At 34.5% G+C, this 24,205-nt stretch overlaps 1 protein-coding gene across 1 annotated transcript in view; it reads left to right on the top strand.

The window, feature by feature from the left end:
* Positions 1–8,754: 8,754 nt before the first annotated feature.
* Positions 8,755–24,205, top strand: part of LOC128547689 (mucin-2-like) — a 30,686-nt gene continuing 15,235 nt past the window's right edge. Inside the window, exon 1 of the mRNA XM_053520773.1 lies at positions 8,755–8,955. Coding sequence (XP_053376748.1) covers positions 8,755–8,955 — 201 coding nt within the window. The remainder of the gene's footprint in view (positions 8,956–24,205) is intronic.

Consider the following 24,205-nt stretch of genomic DNA (forward strand, 5'->3'; position numbering starts at 1 on the left):
AACAGGACCTTTATTTTAGTCTTTTTATATACCATTTTGTATCAATTACATATTATATATCCCTTTATTCTAATTTATAAACAAAGCCTCACAAGACTAGATTACATTTTTAAAGATTTTAAATCCATCTCCAAAGTATTTAATTTAACACAAATATGAATAAAGTGATGCATAAGTACTTTGCTGTAATAGTTACGTTTAAACGTAAATTAGTCCCCCTGATATCTTATATCATAACACAGGGTCAACAACGTATCAAAATTTGACATAAATCACAAAACTTCAATATAAACCCCTTACAAATTCAATTGAAAGACACATCTACCTATTAAAATGTCTTAACAAAACGACAAATAATCCAATCCTTTATTTTTTGTAGTCGCGACAATTTGAAATACATACATTATATGGCTTTACACTACATTGCGGTTATCTTATTAGCCGAATTATTGTAATTTAAGAACAGGTGACTGTAAGGGGGCAATCAAACAGTAGCCAAAAATCACATTCATAAACCTTGTTCCAGCTGATTTTGCAGATTAATGACTTAATGATTATAACTGCTTATTAATTCATGTATTATCGATTATGTAAAATGAACTAGAAACAAGCTGATTTTGTTCAAAGATCGTAGAATTTAAAGTTGCAAAATTGAATTTATGCAATATTAATTAGCCTGGCTCCCTGGCTGCTTTGTTATTTTTTTATATAAATACTGGAAACATTTTATAAGAAAATGTTAAGCCTCTAAAATAGCACAATTTTATCTGAGGCTGAAACTATGTTTGGAGCCAGGGGCAATAAAATGTCAATGTAGAAACAACCTGCTGGAGTTACTTCCCTCTTAATGAAGAAAATAAGAACAAACATAGAGAAGGGAGCCAGTCTAAATATTAGCCGCAGTGTATGTTAGATAAGTTACTGTTTCTTGTAATTTAATAGGCTAACAGTAATTGTTAATGTAACAATCATTTTTGCGGGTGAATTTAAAACTTATGCTATCTTAAAAGTTCTAAAATAAATTGTTTTTATTTTACATTTGTTTTATTACCATTGTTCATTAGCATGACAGACAGGACTTTGTGCAACAGGAACTGCGTGAAAATTAAACTGATTATAGCTTTTAATGAGGGAATTCGTGTTATGTCTATTCTTTACATCCTTTCATTTAAGACACAGTGTATGCAGTCGTGAGCGTCATGATCAAAGAAAAAGAAACAATTTACTTCAATAAAACTCCTTTGTTTAATGCTGTTTAAAGGATTTTATTCTCGGAGAATAATTAGTCCGTTTCATTATTAATCACCTTATTAACTACTGCCGATCACTGACCTGTGTTTTGCGTGTAAGCATGGTCACTGGCAAAACTAGTTGAACGTTGAAACTATTTAATCAAATGATTAAGAAATAATTATTCCACGACTCCTTGTATAACACCGGTCCATAGTTTCTGCTACTGACCGGTCTATAGTTCAACACTAAATGTCAAAACTTGGGGGAACAAAATTATGTAAATTTATTTCTGATGCCCTGTATGATGTAATCAAATACTTATTGAATAGCTTGCCGGTCAATTGTCAAAACCATTTGCTTGAGATCCGAATGTTCTGGCATGCTTGCCGGTCAATTGTCAAAACCATTTGCTTGAGATCCGAATGTTCTGGCATGCTTAAATGTGTAGTGGTTATTACATTTTGTTGACGTTAAACAACCCTTATGTAACTGATTCAGAATATTTTTAAAGATAAGTTAATATGTGTCAAAAAGATATGAAAAAAGTGCTTGTTTGTGTACACATTTTCACAGGGTGTCAGACTTTCTGGATAAAAAAACAACAGTCAGTAGCCTTTGATTCATATGTGGAAAGTTGTTAGTTACTTTTGGAGAACAAGTCAGTTTTGGTGCAGGACCTAGGTATATGTAGTCATGGTTAAGTAGCCGCTGCTGAACCGTAATTTTATATAACAGAAACAGTGTTGAAAAACGGTGTCAAACCCAATCAAACAACGCGTCTTATATATCATCGACCCTGCGAACAAAATGGCTCACACAGGCCTTAATTCGTAATATATTTCTGACTGAAAATGTGTATGTGTATACCATATGTGGAGGTAGTATATCAATCAAAAATGCAGAAATTATTATCAACGGATTTTTTTACTCCCTTTAAATTGTTACCAAAAGGAGACATGATAAAGGTATTACAAGAAGGTTATTAAAAATGGCCTGTAAAAGAGAAATTATAGCTAAATAACTGACAAAAACATCTTTCTGAATATCATAAATATCTCATATTTTATCTTTACTGATATGTATACATAATAAATACATGTACGTATGTGTAAACTTTCTTCCATGCACTGTGTCTATATATTGTTTTAGTAAGATTGCCAACTTGAAATATCAGCTTTATTTCAAATTGATTTTCCTGATTTTTTCTACCACTGGACAAGAAGAATTTATTTTTTCAAAGTCACGATTTGTCACATGTTTTCGTGACCTCATTTATTGCTACTTATGTTCTATGTGGCAATATTCCAACCGATAAGCGATTTCTTTTTTGTCTCTTTAATCAACCATAATGTCTCGAGTCCTTAAATAATTTATTAAATAACTATTCTTCTTCGTCTTTTCTGCTTCTTCTTCTTTCATCAACCGATTAAAAACAGTACACATTTAGCAAGGAAATGTTTAATGAAAACATCCCCGTATATTTCTTAAGATTATGTAAGGTTTATAACAGTCATTCTATCATACTTTGCCAAACCATCTGCTTACAAACAGAAATTAGAAATTGAATTGGAATGTAGATGAACCATTAAAAGTCTATTTATTTAGTTTTATTTTTTCATTTCACCTGGCTGGATAACCTCGACTATTCAAACAACGATATAAATGTAAGGCCAAACATTCAAATTGTCGGCGTAACTTGTGAAATCTAAGCATATTGATTCGCAAATGTAAACGATACAGCGTAAGACATAACCAATACTTTATTGAATAACTGTTACTTATTTCAAAACAAAATTAATCTTATATATTTATACTCTTAAGAAATGTTCTATAGTAGGCAACTGACATGGTATTGAAAAATATCTAATGAATTTAACTGACTAACTGATCTTCTAATTTACTCAATATACTATAACAATTATAGCTATATTTGTATAAAATACCTTTTTAAATTAACCATTAAAGAACCTATTCATTGACAAAAAAGTCATCTAAAATATTATCTGAAAAACAAAAACAAACAAAAAACAAGAGCACCGCCTTGCGGGTGCTGACGCTCATCTGATTTTTTTTGTGTAATAGAAATATTGTCCTACCCATGATTTTCTAAGTCTAAAAAGGGCCATCATTCTTGCAAAAAGCAGGATAGAGTTATGTTTCTTGATGTTCAGTGTCCACTTATGATGGTGAAAAACTGTTGCAAGTTTTAAAGCAATAGCTTTGATAGTTTATGAGAAAAGTTGACTTAAACATAATACTCAACCAAGAAAATGATTTTCTAAGTCCAAAAGGGGCAATAATTATTGCAAAAAGCAGGATGGAGTTATGTTGCTTGCTGTACAGGGTCAGCTTATGATGGTGAACAAGCGTTGCAAGTTTCAAAGCAATAGCTTTGATAGTTTAAGAGAAAAAGTTGACCTAAACATAAAACTTAACCAAGAAATCTGATATTTTCTAAGTCCAAAAGGGGCCATAAATCTTGCAAAAAGCAGGATGGAGTTATGTTTCTTGCTGTACAGGGTCAACTTATGATGGTGAACAAGTGTTGCAAGTTTTAAAGCAATAGCTTTGACAGTTTAGGAGAAAAGCTGACCTAAACATAAAACTTTACCAAGAAAACTGATTTTCTAAGTCCAAAAGGGGCAATAATTCTTGCAAAAAGCAAGATGGAGTTATGTTTCTTGATGTACAGGGTCTGCTTATGATGGTGAACAAGTATTCCAAGTTTCAAAGCAATAGCTTTGATAGTTTAGGAGAAAAGTTGACCTAAACATAAAACTTAACCAAGAAATCTGATATTTTCTAAGTACAAAAGGGGCCATAAATCTTGCAAAAATCAAGATGGAGTTATGTTTCTTGCTATACAGGGTCAGCTTATGATGGTGAACAAGTATTCCAAGTTTCAAAGCAATAGCTTTGACAGTTTAGGAGAAAAGCTGACCTAAACATAAAACTTAACCAGGCAACGCCGACGCCGACGCCGACGCCGACAACCGCTCAAGTGATGACAATAACTCATCATATTTTTTCAAAAAATCAGATGAGCTAAAAACGATTTTTTAGTCACTGTTCCTTTATGGTACATTTTATATTTTGCACATCGCCAAGTCAGATTCCTTGCTGGAACAAAAAAAAAATGAAAATCAAAAAAGAACTTGTTAACTTTTTTATGTAAGTCAAGTTTTTTTCAAGAGAATTCCAAAAACAAAGACAATGAAAATGTCCTGATGAAACACAAAACAGAAACTCCTTCAAATTGACTGTAAATCGAATCTTTGCCTACTGTAACAGTCATTGAGTTTCTACTGATTAATTTAAATCAATTGTGAAACAAGTTCTACAGCTTTTATTAATGGCTCGAGACATCTCATTAATTTTGTTATGCAGAGAACCCAACTTTATCGCCAAGCAAGTCATTTGAGCTGGAAAACCAACATAGTGCGTTTGCGACCAGAATGGATCCAGACCAGACTGCGCATCAATAGGCTTTGAAAGCGAACAGCATGGATCCTGATCCGCGCAGGCTGGTCTGGATCCATACTGGCCGCAAATATACAATGTTGGTTTTATCATGGCGCGGCTCATTTGTGCCATTATTCACGTCTTTGGTGACGCGACATCGGGCTCTTCGTACTCAACATTAATTTCGATCATAGAAAAACAATTAGAGCAGACCGAGCGGGTCTCAAAAATATTTGAATCTTTATGTAACTTTGCAGTAACTCGATTTTAGAAAGTTTTGACCTATAAGAGGCTTTTATAATCTAAAGTGGCCACTGAAGGACTTGAACCAAATACATTTCCATTTATCTGAATAAATACTTAATAAAAACGAGCAAGTTGATGAAATCTATCAATCACGAACACTAGATAAAGCATAAGCCCCTTTATCCTCGTAGATCTCCAAGCAAATATGCCTACAAAAGATTTAATTGCCTTATATCTATAGACAAGTAGAACATGAAAAGAAACATTGGGGAACCTTTATGAGACCAATGGTTTCGTAAATAGCAAACCTGTCAGCTCTGTAAATAAATCACCGTTGTAAATAAACGAAAATATCAAGAGGTCGGATAAATTTTTTGTATGCCGTTTATGAAAAAGTAATCGAACTTTCTCACCAAATAAAGCCTTTTATTGAATCCCCATTATCCAAAGGACGTACTTAAGGCGGATGAACGTTTTAGAAAATGTCAAAAAGATATAATTTATTCGCTATTAAAGGTGTAAAGAAGCAAAACATCAAATTTAACACTTAGAAATATGTCAGTGCCGGAAGAATAATAACTATTTAATGAGACTTGAGAACGTGACTGGGGTACCCTAATACAGAAAATTTATGTGAAAATTTATTATGCATGTAGCACGCAGGCTTTTTTTGCAATGAAAATTTATTCCTACGTTCGTATTTTTTGCAAAATAAGCGTTTCGCAATGTTGTGCTAACATAGGCGCATATTGTATAAATCTTGGATATTAATACATTAAAATATAAACAGAGAAAGTAGGACGGGATAAATCCTCCATTTCTGATGTATTGGCTAAACAGCTGATTATTGCGATATTGCATTAAATGTAGAATTTATTAAGAATTTCCCATATTTCATTGAATGTCAAATTATCATCATTCATCTGTATTGACGTTATTTCTGTTGTAGATTCGCTACTGTTGTTGTAGCTCAGTTCCGGTTTCAAAATCACGAATGAAGTAGAAAACTGTATTAAAGTGAACCATATCATATTAGATGACAAGATGTTTTGATCAACGTCTATAACCAATTGAGAAAACCGCACTCATTTAGACATTTTTCTCATTTTGATACATCAAAAGCCAAATTTAACACAGTTCCGCAATTGTATTATAATGCCTTGAACCAATAACGTAATGTATTAATGTCACGCAAAAGGCTTTAATATAATTTGTATACTATAGATATATATATTTTTCACTAGTAAGAAACTATAAAATGGGTAAACTTAGTCAAAACATGAAATAAAAAAGAAAATTTGTTTGTTTTACATGTAAGATCAAAATAGCTTTCACTCATGAACATCGTGGCTATGCCATTGATGAAAATATTGCATCTGGTGTTCGTGAAAGATATTTCAGTCTTACACTGAGACAAACAAATATCCTCTATTTAGGACGTTAGTTTGCTAATACTTGACTTCAACGGAAGTGAACTTAATTTGTTATAAACCACATACAACAATAACATGTTAGCTGCTATGTTGACATTTTGTAGTTGTGTCTGTAAAATATAAATCTTTTAAACTTTCCACTGTAAATAAAAACTTTTTGTTTGAAACCCATCGATTTTCTTGCTAACACTTCACATGCATTTTTGTTTTATCTGTTGTATCAATGTTGAAATTTAAATTTACTAGCAAAGAACATTTTTCTTTTACTATGCTTAAAGGTGGCTAATCACATTTAAGTAACATTTTATAACCCCTATCACATTTCATATACTATTATTAATATACCAGATTTATATAGCGCCCTTTTCATAATAAACATGCCCAAAAGCGCTTTATATAACGCAAAGGCAGCCACTCAGGACGTCAAATTCACATCTAGCGATCTAACCAGAGGGACAGAGAGAGACAAAGCTCCCGGAACAGAGAGAGAAAGAGAAATCTCTTTTAGATACAGGCCTGTCCGGCTTAGCTTAGCCTAGCTCTTTGTGTTCTTTAATGTGCCCGTGTAAAGCACCGATACACACGAAGCCGTCTTTCCTGTGAAGAACCAGTACTGGCCCCTTAGTTAAGTGGGAGACACTCAAGAGCATCTCAGAAATTTCCAGTGCCTGGTATTCGGTTATCTTTTATAATATGCTTAACAACTTTCGTTTACGGTAAAATCACTGGGGGAAAATGTGTATTTCTTTTTTCTTATTACAAAAAAAAAATCGGAAAGCTTGCCAAGTTTTTAAACTGCTTGAAACTTTAGAACTAAAAATAACTTTATCACACGTTTGATGTCGTGGGCGTGAAATAAACTCATTAAATAATTTCACAGACCTTAAATAATTTTGCTGAGATACCCTAGTGTAATAACGCTTTGCCGTTGGCGTAGTTTCAGTTTTAAGTACAGGAGGCATTGGTCAAATAAACATGGTGTATAACAGGTATAGAAAGAAAAAATTTTGATGTTTCAGTAGGAAAAGTTTTTCATTTGATAATAAGAATATTACATTTGTGTCTTTCCACACTGAATTTATTGAACTCGTGGAATAAAATTGATAAAATGTTCGACAGAGCCTCACATTTTATGAATCTAATAAATTGAACATGAAAAAATCCTCCTCTTCTATCCTCTCCTGTTACTTAATTAATGTGACAAGGGTGGGAATGGAATTTTATTTTTAAACTTGTTTTTCAGTTGCTGTTAAAAAATTATAATGCTCATCATTGGCATGTAAAGATAATTATACTTAATATATCATTATAATTCATTACGCAAATTATGTTCATCTATCTTCGTAGAAAAATATCTAAGAAAGAAAAATAAACACACTCAGCGCAGTGTAAATAAATAATTCCTAATCATTTATTTTAAAAGATTCTAACAATTCCATTTCATAACCAAAATCCAAATGACCACCTTTAAATCTAGATGTTGACCCGTGAACAATTTTACCTCCCCGGTCGTACCGCAAAGGAGATCGTTTATCAATTATTCAATTAATCAATTGTGATATTGTACATCTATAGGAACGTCCGTCCTTTGGCGTTTCTTTGTTTTATTCATTATTTTGACGACAGTACCTTTGTTTTTCCCCATTTTCTTTTCTTTGGCGAAGCAGTTTTAGGCACTGTTCAATAACCTAGGGGATACATGTCTGTGTAGAGTGAACTGCGCTAAACTTCCGTATCAATCTGTGCTCTAACAAGACTCAGTATATAACTAAGCTGTGCATTTCGATAACAAGGGCACTGACTCTTGTGTTTATTAAAGGAGAAATAATATTACAGATTATTATAATCTGTCACTGGTGATTTATTGATAATATTCAGATTGGAAAACCCGGTTAGAGAGTATTTGCAACTGAAAAAACAAATCAATTATTATTCGTTAATGACGGGTTCGACAAAATTTCAACTTTAAGAATATGAAAATTTAAATTTCAAGACTGAAGAAAAGAAACGAAAAGGGAAAGAAAACGAAATATTAGAAAATATGTCATTGTTTGAAAAATGCAGTTTATTTCTATGTGTGCTGTATAAAACTAAATTGTTATAAAAAAAAAATACAAAGAAATAATTCAATTCCCATTGCTACTTTCCTGGTAGACCTATAATAAAGAGATATGGCATGACGTCACTTGGTAGACTGGTTATATATATCGTGAACATATGTTGCAATAATGTAACTACACATTAACAAATAAGTATGCATAATGTATATGGAAATATGTATTTACAAGGTATATAATATCGATATACGGATTGCCAATTAAACAGAACCAATAAGTAGAAGCTAATTATTTTGTATCATCAACAAGCAGTGATCGATACAATGTCTGAGAGAGGGTCGTTCAAGAAGTACACTCGAAGCCATATTGAAGTGTTTTCGGAAGCGATGACACTTAGTATGATTTCGGGAATTTACACATGTTTAATGCTTCAAATAGCTGCTAAAGTCCTCTTCAAGAAGATATGCCATGAACCATGTCTGCAAGATCCAACAGCCGAACAAGCCGTTAGAAAGCAAGAGTATGTAATTTGAAAAGCGCTATATAAATCCGTGATACAAAAAAGATCAGAACAGATATTTGAATCTAACTTGAATCATTATACACATTTGTATATAAAATGCTTATATTATGTTATGAAAGAGACTATTAACGCCCAGAAATAAATCCTGAATTATTAGTGATCTTTCTTGAATGGCGATGATTTCCAGTGTGACGTCACCCTGACGAAGCGTCTGAACTCACGAATGTCTCTATTTGATATGTCTTTGATATTATTTTGTTTGTATTTATATTAGATCTACTGAGTTCATTCTGAAATATAATCTAAACTCAAACATATGTTTCTGAGGCACTTCTAAAGGCACTCCTAATCTGTCATATAGATTCCTTTTCCCGAACAGTGGACCAAAATTTTATAGTAATTATTTCATGATGTGTATAGCTTAGAATTCTGCTTTCATTAAGAAAATTTAATATGTATTTACAGTACAATACAATACAATGCAATACGTTTATTTCGGCATTAAACATTGTATGCAACCACATATGAAATATTGGTAAACAAACGAAAAGAATTATATTCAGTTATCAATAAATGTTATCAGAGGCACAATGAAATTTAGTAAGTGAAAATAGTTACAATTTACACAGTATTATCAGATGTTGTCAGGGTCTCAATGGAACCAAAAAAAAGTGGAGATAGTTACAAAACTTTTCAATGATACAATTCAATTTTGCTATGTTACAGGCTAAAGTTTGGTAAATGTTCACTTACATGAGTGTTTATGTTAGATGAAGTGTTCATAGAAATTCCATAAGTCATGTTTGAATCGTTGGTTTCTTGCAATGGCGAACTAGCCAACCGTTTCAATTTTCTCCCTTTTTTTAGTTCCAATATTCTTTTTGGAGTGGTTTGCACTTGACAGATGAGACCTTTTATACATTGTCCAAAATGACAAAAAATTTAGTCCACTTTCAAGCCATATAATCCAAAATTTAATAAAAATAGCTCAAGATTTTACATGAGCAGAAGAACACGTGTCTCACCATCAAGGGACGTAGCTGATCACATTTAACACTGTAACGTCTTTTTGACGATACGTAACTTATACTTGTAAATCTTGAAAAAAAAAACATCTATAAAATTAAGAAATAATGTAACCTAAACCGTGATTTGTCGTTGAATAAGATATATATCCTTGGTCTCCGTCCGGGTGATAAAATAATTACATGCATCTGGGCAAGCGTTAAATGTTTTTTATTGAAGAGAAAATCACTGTCTGATTTTTTTTATTTGTCATTTGCACCGCTTTAATGTTTGGCGCAATGAAGAAATAGCTGTGACTTATTAACAGCGATTTTCAGTTGCATACAAACACAATTTATATCTGGTCGTGTTAATAACATGTTGGTTTTTCTTTTTAGTACCATTTGAGCCGCGCCATGAGAAAACCAACATAGTGTGTTTGCGACCAGCATGGATCAAGACCAGCCTGCGCATCCGCACAGTCTGGTCAGGATCCATGCTGTTCGCTTTCAAAGCCTATTGCAATTAGAGAAACCATTAGCGAACAGCATGGATCCAGACCAGCCTGTGCATCCATGCAGACCAGACTGCGCGGATGCGCAGGCTGGCCTGGATCCATGCTGGCCGCAAACTATGTTGGTTTTCTCATGGCGCGGCTCAATTACTTTCATTTTACACATTTCCGATTTGCTATATACCCTGCGTGAAGAATTTTTAATCATCATGTTTAGAATTTTGCTTGTTTGTATGTCAGAAATAATTAAATAAATGAGCCGTTTTATCAAAAAAATCTATTTTGTTCTGCTTTACTTTGTCATAATCTGCACGTTGTTAATGATCATTTATTATTTAAAATGCCAGTAAATGCATTTGAATATATCTTAACACGCGTGCAACAGCATCGTTTGATTGATTGGCGATCACTAAAATGCCATTATGTCCAAATGATCGCAACCAATTGTTTCCGCTTCTAATTAACAAAAGACACATTTATTCAAACTAATCTTAACTTTATATCGAAATGTTTTACAATGGCGAGAAGGATAAAGGTCTGGGGATGCTGCAGTAGGGCCATTTTCTGCAAGTTTAATCTATTTCATTTCAGCTTCTTGTGGAAAACCATCTACCGCTATCATGTCAGGAGCTACACAGGCATGACCCAAGTGATTTTTGAACCAGTGACTCCAGGGTTGCTGCGGCAGAGCCAAAACGTCTTGACCATCGTTCTGCCTAACTGTTTGATCAAAGCAAAACAACATGGCATACAGTTTAGACTGAAGCAGCGTGTTTTATAGCATTCTGATATTCCATTTTCTATTAGAGCTGCACAATGAGAAAACCAACATAGTGCATTTGCGACCAGCATGGATCCAGATCAGCCTGCGCACTGGCTCAATTTTATCATAATTTTATTTTTTTAGTTTTTGCTTTGTTTTTTCTTTTCACAATTTCTAGCAAGTTTTATTATGTGCATTAAAATTCGTCCTAATTGAAAAAAAAGTAACAGCATTATTGTATTTTTAAGACAAAATGCTTAGCACTTGTTTGAAAGTAAAAAAGGTAAAGAACTGTCTTCTCCAGTTTTAGTTGGCACTAGCTGCCATGTTTCATCAGCTATTTTATAAACTTAATTTTTGAACATCCAATAGTTAGTAACGAGAACCGACGCAATTACGGTTAGTTACGAGTACCAACATTACCATGGCTACAATAGTATACAAGCATTAAATGTACCCAATACAAAAGCAGAGTGTCAAATGTAGCACTGAGAACTTGCTGATCAATTATTTATTATAGACTTATTCGCATCAGAATACAAAACGTTTATCGCAAGGTAAAAGACGCAGGGACTGCATTGATTTGTAAATAAAAACGCAAATTATCATTTATAGCGCAACTTTGATGATTCATGTATCAAAAAACAGAAAAAATCAGATTACTTTATACGTATTTGTAACATTTCTATTTTTCAAGAAGGGGAAAGCGAAAAATATTGACACATATCATTGGAAATAATATACTTTTATGCATTTTAAGTTTCATAAAATTTGTATTTCAATTATTCACTTGACAAAAAATAAACAACTCATATTGTTTCTATAAAGAATTACCGCATATATTCAAATGTTTTACAGCACAGCTGTACCTTGTTAAACATGGAAAAATATATAAGTGTGACTTTGTGACGATTCATTTGGAATATTATCAAGAACAGTTTCCTGTAAATAAAGTGAGATATTTTTGGAAGACAATACAAAACGAAAAACACGGGATTGAAAATGGTGAGTTCCAAAAAAACTATTCTTTTCTTAAAACGTTATCAATATAATTAACATACAAAAACAATTTGTAATTGATGTTTTAATCGGAAACATATTTTTTTTTGCGAAATTTAAATTGTACAAAGAAATGCATTGTCCATCGCAATGACAGTAACTTTATAAACGGGAATGCGAAAAAGTATACCGTCTCCCACCAAGTGAAGTATTTGTCTCAGAATATTTTATTGTTCTGTCCATACTCAATATTCTTGTTTATTTAAATGTATAATTATATATGATTATGTTTTCGTGGAATTATAGACATAAAATTCAAATTATGTGCTTGGTCAGTATGTATGGTTTTATATTATAGCTATTTAAACATAACACATTGTTTCAGCTAACTTTTTAGTCTGGCGGTTTCCTCCCTACCACCCCGCTCCCCCCCCCGCCCCCCCCCCTCTCTCTCTCTCCTCTCTCACTCTCTCTCTCTCTCTCTCCTCTCTCTCTTTTGCTCCTACGCTTATGTCGTATGGGTCTACAAATTCTATAAGTCTAAACATACTAAAACATTCCATTTGGACACATCAACGGACACCTTTCCGTCCTAATTTGAGCCGCACCATGAGAAAACCAACATAGTGCGTTTACGACCAGCATGGATCCAGACCAGCCTGCGCATCCGCGCAGTCTGGTCAGGATCCATGCTGTTCGCTAACAGTTTCTCTAACTGCAATAGGCTTTGAAAGCGAACAGTATGAATCCTGACCAGACTGCGCGGATGCGCAGGCTGGTCTGGATCCATGCTGGTCACAAACGAACTATGTTGGTTTTCTCATGGTGCGGCTCATTTATTTTCTGTAATCATTTTTAAATGTATTTTATTTTCTGTTCAACGACATATAAATACACAGAATTTTATATCAAAACTATTACAAAATTACATTAATCCCTCTTCAAGCTTTCTTTTTCATAGATTAATTAGAAAATATTTTCATAATAAATAGCATGCATATTCATTTGTACGAAATGTATACCATTTCCAAAAACATCACAATAAATTATAAACGCGAAAACAAATGTGAAATTCACGCCATAAATTACGTCATGCACCCTGTATTTGAACGTCAAGTTCCATTCCAGCATAAAACTGCTGTTATTGTAGGGGTAACGCATGTTTTTTCGTGTTATAACATCTGCAGACTCCCGAGGGATTGGTTGGTGCCCGATCCCGTTAGGGCGAGGGTACCAACGTATCCCGAGGGATTCTGCAGATGTTTTAACACGAAATCAACATGCGCTAACGCTATTCTAGCATAAAACGCGTAAAAAACTGATAAATGAATACATTGTCACTCAACGACATTTAATTTTCACGAAATGCGCGGGAATGTCTGTGTTGTTTTTTTCCCGAGGGATTCTGCAAATGTTATAACACGAAATGAACATGCGCTAACGCTATTCTAGCATAAAACGCGTAGAAACTTCTGATAAATGGATAAAATGTCTCTCAACAATTTCTCTCATTAATTTTCCACCAAATGCGCGGGAATGTCTAAGTTGTTTTTACGTTGACGTCATTTCGTTTTGAATTATCCGTTTCGGTGCCGAATGACGTTTACGCTTTGCCATAGAACGCGCATATATAAAAAGGTGTTATAACAGCACGCGAGCGCGAGAATCTCTCTGTTAACACACGTTTTCTCTCCTGTTAAAACACCCCCGAAAAGTGACAAGAACAGCAGTTTTATGCTAGAATTTACGTTGACGTAATTTCGTTTTGAATTATCCGTTTTGGGGCTGAATGGCGTTTACGCTTTGCCACGGAACGCGCATATATCAAAAGGTGTTATAACAACACGCGAGCGCGAGAATCTCTTTGTTAACACACGTTTTCTCTCCTGTTAAAATACCCCCGAAAAGTGACAATAACAGCAGTTTTATGCTAGAATGTTACATTTCGGGGGTGTTTTAACAGGAGAGAAATCGTGTGTTAACAGAGAGATTCTCGCGCTCACGTGCTGTTATAACACCTTTTATATATGCTAGTTCTGTGGCAAAGCGTAAACGTCATTCGGCCCCAAAACGGATAATTCAAAACAAAATGACGTCAACGTAAAAATAACTCACATATTCCCGCGCATTTCATGGAAATTTAATGACGTTGAGGTAGGATGTATTCATTTATTAGTATTTTTCCGCGTTTTATGCTAGAATAGAGTTAGCGCATGTTCATTTCGTGTTATAACGTCTGCAGAATCCCGAGGGATTGGTTGGTGCCCGAGCCCGTAGGGCGTTATCCCTACATTGTAATTCAACGCAATTTAACATCAACGGAATTTATGGTGTCAATTTCACATGTGTTGTCGCGTTTATAAGTTCTTTGTTTTATTTTTTCCACTGCAGAACGTGTGTATATTTCTCGATATAAATCCAATAACCTATAATTAATGTACAATTACTGACTAAAAATGTCAATACTAAAATGCTGTTTATCTGTGAAAAATTTACATTTTGGCCCTCAACTGCTACACACTTTTAACTAGACTAGCCACTAGACTGATAATAACTATATTTCTATATTTTTCCCTTTTTGACAAATTCAATTTCATAGAGACAAAAGCCAGTCTATTTTTGAGATTTTTACACAGGACTGATGTTGGACACAGGATATAGACTGGCTCAGTTCACTACATTCAATCATAAAATTGTAAAAAGATATATCATAGTCTAGGAGCTAGTCTAACTTTTAACATATCCGTGTTTATCACTCTTACAGCTTTAGCAGGTGAAAAGGTCTGTTTTGTTCCCAGTTGTTCTGTAATCAAGCTATAAAAATGTTAAAATGCATTTTTTCCATTTCTTGTTACATTATTTTGTTAAAAAAATGTTTTTATAAGACTGGTCAAGGATGCGCAATCTACAGTTATGCTTATTTTGATAAAGTTTCCTGGTACATCAGTGTAATAACAAACTAGAAAATCCATTATTTTTAGAAGGAAGTTATAGTTACACATAATTTATTTGCAAATGTCATAGCGACCCGAATGCACAGAAAACCAAACGACCTGGCATAGCCTGTTTTTTTTAAAGTCCATGTTTGGCGCTAATTAGAACCCGTGCTTTCGGAACGCTAATTTTGATGTACACATCCGACTGTTAGCAATAGTCACACTGTCATCAATTCCTTTTGTTCATTCTTATTAGAATTTCATATCCTCGAAAATTCTTGAACCCGAAAGAACGATACCTTTGCGGTGATATTTTACTTGTTAAGGTGATGCCCTGTTCGTTATTATGTAAAACATTGGCAAATATAACTAAGGATCCGTAATCTAGCATTAAGTTATATTATCTGTGTTATAGATAACAAACCGTGTAAAATGTTACAAAACCCTGTTGAAAATGTGGGATTCTGACCTTAAAAGTTGGTGAATCACGGAATAGACTAATTAGGGTTTTGTAAAAATCTAGTCGATTATGCTAATGTTCTACATTACTGAAACTGAAAGAATTGTAACTATACCACCGAGCAGATACGAAATAAAAGATACAACTTTCATTTAGACTTTGACAAGAGTGACTTTGGGTTAATATATTGCAAAAGCTGTTTCTAAGCTTACTATTGCATTTGCATTTGTTCTTTGTTTTAAACAAAGATCTTATTGTAATACTGACCCGTCCAGACGGGCCGGAATTAATGCTTTTAAGTGCACACTTAGATACCTAAACATTTTCATATTTAAGAAAGAGATTCAGTATGTACCTTATGCAGTTGTTTTTTTTTTCATGCATTTGCATCATATATATGTTTCTCCGACATTAACCTACGTCACAAGATGTGAGATACAAACAGACAGACATTATATGACTTGCTTCCAAAGGTTCTTATTTAAATGGGTTATTCTTCTTCTGGGTTATATAATATTATATTGAAGAAAAACTTATTTCTACAATGTTCTCTACCATTTTTTGAATATATTACATATTTCTGATGTTTCTGATATTTAGCAAGGACACAGCTTCTCCAAAATCTACCACGTCACTGCACGTGAGAAATCTTTACCTTATACCAATAGCCATCGACCTCTAGAACGGCGGGTTATCAGTATCAGTGTTGCAATAGGGTCTGTTTTGACATTTAGCCTGCTAAATTTCTAAAATGGAGTGGTCCATCATTCAATTTGGGCAGTACCATTTATTATTCAAAGGGGTGTTCAGTGAAAATTTATTGACCGAATAGCGAACAGTGCATACCATTTTCAGCCTGCGCGGACGTGCAGGCACTGGTCGCAAAAGCAGTCACTTGCCACTAGCAGGCTAAAGGTTAATAACCCAAACCGTGGGCTTTCACAGACAATGTCTAGTCGTATGTCCCCACTTGGTATTTTTATCTGTTCTTCCTTGGTTGCTTCTGTTGTTTTTGCCGAAATGAAATATAAATAAGAATTATAAAACGTCTTGAGCGTATGTTATTACCATGTGACCGGCAAAACGTTTTTTTGTTTTTTTTTTTTTTTTTTTTTTTTTTTTTTGTTGGATTTAACGTCGCATCGACACATGATAGGTCATATGGCGACTTTCCAGCTTTAATGGTGGAAGAAGACTCCAGGTGCCCCTCCGTGCATTATTTCCGCTCGTGATGAAATAATGCACGGTGGGGCACCTGGGGTCTTCCTCCACCATTAAAGCTGGAAAGTCGCCATATGACCTATCATGTGTCGGTGCGACGTAAAATCCAACAAAAAAAAAAAAAAAAAAAAAAAAAACAAAATAAAACTTAGTTTAAAATTCACTCTTAAAACGCATTGAATGGATACAGTAGCATTTCGCAACTTCGTTCAAGGAAGCATGGTAGTGCTTGCAAAGAAATAACAACTTCAAAGCATGAGTACGAATCCAGATTTAAATGTTTTATCTCTTTGTGAACAAAATAATCCAAACTTAAGAACAAAATGTTCTTTGTAAGTGTGCGTGACTTCTACAAATTTGGAACTATTATGGAAACGGTTGGTAAGACACTGTGGAATTAATACTGAACGTGATACTATAAGATTTTCTTAGGACATTAAACAGAAATAATAATGACACTTAATTATCTCGTCCTGTTTCTGTGTATCGGCCCGGTGATCTTGACATTTGGTTAGCGTTATTGACGAACGTATCGAACGGCGTGATTCTTGGGGCAATCTCACTAGAATAAAAAAAGCAATAGATAATGTTCTGTCGTTATAAAGTAAATTTATATTGCACGCTCAAATCTGTGCTGGGCATTGATTTGTTTCGGTTTGTCGCATTTTCAGGATGGGCAACTTCTTTCTGGAAAAAAAAGACGAACAATAATGCTTTATCATGCCCCCTAGTAAAACAATTCAAGGATTGTGTAAACACAAGTTTAGGTTTCCCGGCAGTTAGCTTTTAGAATTATAGTACCTTATGATCTTGCCACTTCGTGAAGTTAAATATGCGATTGACATATAAATGGTAGAGTCACATCTTTTATAATGCACATTCATCTGTACAAAACAATTGTTTTTTCTACAGTTACTTTTAGTGGAATATCTATGCAAAACTGACGTAAAATGAGAAAAAAACTAACGAATTTAACACGCCTATTTTTTCTTTCAGGGAAAAAGTGTTCCAATATAAAACATTAAAACTCTATTTTAAAATATAGTTCGCACTGTTTGACACCGTAGATTAATGTATTGATTGAATAGATCTGACTTCAGTTTGGGTTGTTTTGTATTCTTTGTTTTCATCAATTTATGATTTTGTATTTGAGCCGCATCATGAGAAAACCAACATAGTGGCTTTGCGACCACAGACACTTGGGGTTCGGACCTCCACACACCCCATTCTCCTCCGCCCCTGGTTAAGTTTAGCCAATATATTTTAGCATTTTACCATGTATTGAGCATAGGTGACGATCATAAAACGCATGTTGTAACATTTCAGCGTGTTTTTAAAAAATGTATTTTTACCATCAATGCTCTCAATATTACAAGATATGAAACATCGCACGAACAATGGGAACACTTGCTTGCGCTGGACCCCCGCTTTGTGTAGCGCATGTCTTAAACCGGGTTCCAAAATTGATACTCTTACGGCTTTGTTAAACAAGATCATCACTTCGTTATATAAACAAACCTCGTGTAACACGCGCTGTAGCGATAATCCGGTATAATGTAGTCGAAACGGTATCAATTTTTGTACCCGGCAACGATATGCGCAGTTCAAAGCAGGGATCAATTCGCAAGGAAATGTTCCATAGAATTTAGATTGATTGATTTATATTATTTATTAATTTCTCGTCGGAATACAAATGACAGTTGTCGGGACTGGTTTCATTTGACAGAATGGTAACAGATCTGACGATTGATACCAGTGATTCATTGGTAGGGGTTCATTTAAAAGTTTAACTGGCTATTGTTTCCCTAGTGTTCGTGCGATGTTTCAAATCTTGTAATATTGAGAGCATTGATGGTAAAATACATTTTTTTTAAAACACGCTGAAATGTTACAAAATGCGTTTTATGATCGTCACCTATGTTCAATACATGGTAAAATGCTAAAAAATATTGGCTAAACTTAACCAGGGGCGGAGGAGAATGGGGGTATGTGGGGGTCCGAACCCCAAGTGTCTGTGTTTGCGACCAGCATGGATCCAGACCAGCCAATACATCTGCGCAGTCTGGTCAGGATCCATACTGTTCGCTTTCAAAGAATATTGCAATTAGAGAAGCTGTTAGCGAACAACATGGATCCTGACTAGACTGCGCGCATGCGCAGGCTGGTCTTGATCCATGCTGGTCGCAAAGCCACTATGTTGGTTTTCTCATGGTGCGGCTCATTTCTCTTTAACAAGTTTACGAGTCTTAAGGATGCAGAATCATACGGGTCGGTATAGTGTGTTTGATTGGTCATGTTCTGGAGGCCGCAGTCTGGATAAGTTATTAGACCAAAATACAATGTGGCAAGACAAAAATAAGGTCGGTAGGAACGGAAGTGTTTTCCTTTCCCTTCTTTTTCCTGTACTCTGGGCTATGGTTTTGCTAAGTATGAGGGTTTTTATCATTCAAGACTTCCTTCTCCCTATGTCTACCAATGCATGTATCTCTTATACTTAATTTTCATTTTAGTTTATCTCTTTATATAGATCTAGATTAACAATTTAATCTAAAACCCTATTTTTTTCCCGTGAAAATATTAGAGTAGACGAGAGAATAATTTGGGTTTGCCCTGTTACCTAACAACAATATCATTTCAGCTTGATATTAATATATAGAGCTAGTTTGAGATTTTCTCGTGAAGACATTTTATAGAAAGAAAAACTGAATATAAGACCTTTTTCGACAATACACAATACTATAACGACTTTTCAGTCGTACATTTAAGCTATTTTCTCCGAAAGTCAATGAACTAGTACTTTTGATACCTCAATGCTAACAAATGTTAATGTTTCCGATGACAAAATATCACTTAGATGATGTAGTACATGTTATACGAACCAATGGAATTCACATTGGCTTAATCTATATAAATTCTGTTATATTGACCGATGTTGTGGCTACCATGGTTACAGTAATAATATAGCTCAATGAAATATGATTAATTTTACACTTGATATGTGTGTCATCACCTTAACGCAATGAGAGTAAACATCTGTTATATAGGCAATAATATACACTTTGTGAATTGGTTTGCCGGTCAATAGTCTAGCAAAGTTTCCGAAACACTGGGACTGCGGCCCTCGCGGGCCAATCTCCTACTCGCTTGATATAAAGATTTATAAGGGATTTCCCAATGTTATAAGAATATTTCACTGGTTGAAGGTGTGGATAGAAATACATGTATCGGACTCGAGAATCACTGTTCAGGCGGTAACGTGGCTCTATAATGGATCGTCTTACATTCCTGTGTGTAAGACGAGTTTGTTTGTGCATACCATATGAAACAGGTTTATCCATTACCAAGCTCAGCTGAGTCTGTATAAGAAAATCAAGGCCAATATGAGACACCTGACCAATACGACATTCGGTCATTTTGATTTGTTGAATTCAAGAGGGCCAACACAAACTCGAATAATCATATTGTCATTAACCCTTACCCCGCTAAATTTCTATAATGAAATTGTCCATCTTTCAATTTGGACAGTACCATTAACTGTTAAAAGGGGTGCTTACTAAAAAGATACTGACTGAATAGTGAAATGTGCATATCATGAACAGACTGCACAGATGTGCAGACTGATCTTGATCTGCACTGGTCGCAAAGGCAGAATCACTTGCCGCCAGCAGGCTAAGGGTTAATAGTGTGACTTTTTATTGAGCTTATCATTTTACCCACATGTAAACTGTAAATATAACCTTAGCACATGTTTGGGTTTAAAGTGAACGATATGTCCTTTATTTGTATTAACATATATTATTATTCAACTTTACAATATTACACACGGAGAAGTTCGACATTGGACATTGGACATTTGATAAGAGAACGGACATTGGATATTTAAAGCGTGAAGTTGGCGAGAAGTTAAACATTCGACACTGGACATTCGAAAAAAAACATTGAACATTCTAACCCAGAACGACATTGGACATTCAAAACAGGAACGACGTTGGACATTCGAAACAAGATGGACATTGAACATTCAAACACAGAACGATATTGGACATTCGACTAAAGAATGACATTGGACATTCGAATCAAGAACGACATAGGACATTCGAATCCAGAACGACATTGGACTTTCGAATGCAGAACAAAATTGAACATTCGAATCAAGAACAAAATTGGACATTCAAAACAGGAACGACCTTGGACATTCGATTCTTGTTTCGAATGCCCTATGTCTTCTTGTTTCAAATGACCAATGTCGTTCCTGTTTCGAATGTCCAGTGTTGTTTTCTGTTTGAATGTCCAATGTAGTTTTGGGTTTGAATGTTCAATATCGTCTTTGTTGTGAATGTCCAATGTCGAGTGTTTAACTTCTCGCAGCCAAATTCACGTTTTAAATGTCCAATGTTGTTTCTCCAATGTCCAATGTCGAATGTCGCCAGCTTCACACTCTTCAAAATTATTCACACATACCTACGTACACCCCATTCTGTTTTACTGACTAAACTGATAATGCTTAAAACAAATTATTTCTTCAACGTGTTTAACTGCCGTAAGGTAACTCAGTGTATGGAAAAATATTGACGTTTCCGGTACCATTGTAACTTAACGGGAAACTGAAACAAGTATGTAATAAACGAGTTTATCTTTATGATATCGGACCATCTTGAACGTTCGACTTATGACTTATTATCCAAACAACTGACGTATTACCTCAATCACTTGACTTTTTACTTTGACGTATAATTCTAGGAGTACACATATTGTCTTGAGTGCGACATAATTTTAGTTATGATAGCTTAAGCCGTGACTCTCTAAAATATGTTGCATGCACGAAATGATAAGTAAAAAGCTCGAAATGGTAAGTCGAACATTGGAAGTCAAGAGCTCGATATTCCAAATGCTTGATGCAATAATTATGGCAGGCACTCGATGTATTTTTGCCTGGAACCAGCTGTACCGGTTTCATAAAAAAAAGGAATTCCCCACACCATACATATTTTACATCTTCTATTCTTCCATTTTCTACTGCATCTCAAAGGTGATAATTTAATCATAAAAGGGGTGCTCACCAAAATGATACTGAATGAATGGCGAAAAGTGCAGACCATAATTAGCCTGCACGGATGTGTATGCAGTGATCGCAAGGACAGAATAACTCGCCGCCAGCAGACTAAAGGTTAATTTCAAATGTGTCTTTGTTGCCAAAAGCTAGAACAATGCATTTCTTACCAAATTAAATAAATGTATACAAGTTCACAAAAATACTGCTATGGCATATAAGTAATTTGATCTAACAGACACAAGTTTTATCTTTTCTACAATAAGATAACTGTGGTACATAGGACAATGGAAATGAACTCAACAGATAAATCTTCCAGTTTTCCTAAATTTTTAATGTTGGTCATGATAAATGATTTTATGTTTTATTGCTAGAACATAAAAGCTTATAAGTAAAAAAAATCCACCAATCATTTTTCAAGTAACAATTCACCTTTTATGAAATAAAATGCTTAAAATCTAACGCCTCACAAAACAAGAAAAACTTTACAAAAAAATTACCATCTCTGCAAGATGTAGAACATTCTTTTCGTTAAATGTCTCAAAGAACAAGGTAAGCAGTCAGTAAACAAATCAAAACTGAGCCGCACAATGAGAATACCAACATAGTGCATTTGCGACCAGCATGGATCCAGACCAGCCTGCACATCCGCGCAGTCTTGTCAGGATCCATGCTGTTCGCTAACGGTTTCTCTAATTGCAATAGGCTTTGAAAGCGAACTGCATGGATCCTGACCAGACTGCATGGATGCGCAGGCTGGTCTGGATCCATGCTGGACGCAATTGCACTATGTTGGTTTTCTCATGGTGCGGCTCAAATCCGGATATTACATATGCATGTGGAATATGTATTTTGAAAAAAAAAATCCTGGACATGTGATACAAGGTTATCCTTATCTAAGGAGAAAATCTGCAAAAGGTCTTTTTTCTTGAAATGTGCATGACATTGTCAATTGTATTAATTGCCTGAAAATAGATAACATGCTGAGAGCAGAAGAACTGAAGATTTTGGATATCTTGTCAATATTCCTTATAGGACTATATTGATATTTCGGCGTTCATGCATAAAGTATAAACAAAATGTTCTAATTTATTAGTTATTGATTTTTGGAAGGTGATTCCCTTCTCTCTGTCACTGCGCATAACAGCTATTTCACATCTATCCGCTGTACATTGTAGTTCAATGCGGAATAATTTACCACCTCTGACAACATTATCGTTACAGACTGGAAAATTTGGTTTACTCTTTCACCGAATCAAATCTATATGGTTTGAGTTTCTAACTGCCAAAGCGCTGTTAGCGCTTGTGCCATTTTTGGAATGGATTCTTTTCATACACGTACTAACATAAATCACCTTCTATCAGTAGTGTACTCAGTACTTTGATTAAGACAAGGCTTCCATTCGTTTTGTTCTTTTTTCACATGCGCACATGCAGTAACTTGTTTCCGCTATCTTGAATACAATTGTCTTCTTCTTTTTTTTTTTTTGGTCTAAATTAATCTTGAAATCACTTTATTGTGATAAGACAATTAACTAGTAAAACATGCTTCTTCTGGTTGTAAAGGGAATTACGCTTGCATAATTTAATAGAACGATACGGGTTTTCTTTTATGGCATTTTATCGTAAAATCATGCTATTAATTATTCAGAGAAGTTTTTCTTAACTTACGTAGGTATTAGTCGTAACTAATGCAATTTGGGCTGAACAAATTTCTCCATTTTTTTCCATTTAAGCACAGGTGTTTGCAGCTTAATCAATAAAATGTATATATGCAGGTTAGATCTCTTGAAAAGTATATTAAGTGGGTGGGATATGATAATGCATATATTTATTGATAGAGCTTCAATTAAGTACCTGTGATTTAAATATCCGGCAATTTTTTTCGATATGAGTCGATTTTTCGACGAACGAATTTGTGACCTGGACTGGCCCGTGCCACGTGACTTAAGTTTGCAAATCAGACTACTTGATAACACATTATTGATAATTTATCAAAATGAAAGAGTTATGCAACACTCTGCCTGATTGGACGAGAGTTTCTATTTCTTCACTCTCTTGATAGTACAATGCTGAGTGAAATGTCATAAAAAGTGTTTATCATATAATAAAAACCTATTTAAGTACCAACATATATCAATTTACAGAAAGACCTGAATGCAGTCTGCCTATCACATGATTATGGTTGTGACTAGTCTTCTAGGTAGCCGATCGATTAAAGTCTTCTAGGTAGCCGATCGATTAAAGTCTTCTAGGCAGCCGATAGCCTTCTATAGTAACCGATTGATTAAAGTATTCTAGGT

This window comes from Mercenaria mercenaria, chromosome 13 (genome assembly GCF_021730395.1).
Source record: "Mercenaria mercenaria strain notata chromosome 13, MADL_Memer_1, whole genome shotgun sequence".
Classification (NCBI taxonomy): domain Eukaryota; kingdom Metazoa; phylum Mollusca; class Bivalvia; order Venerida; family Veneridae; genus Mercenaria; species Mercenaria mercenaria.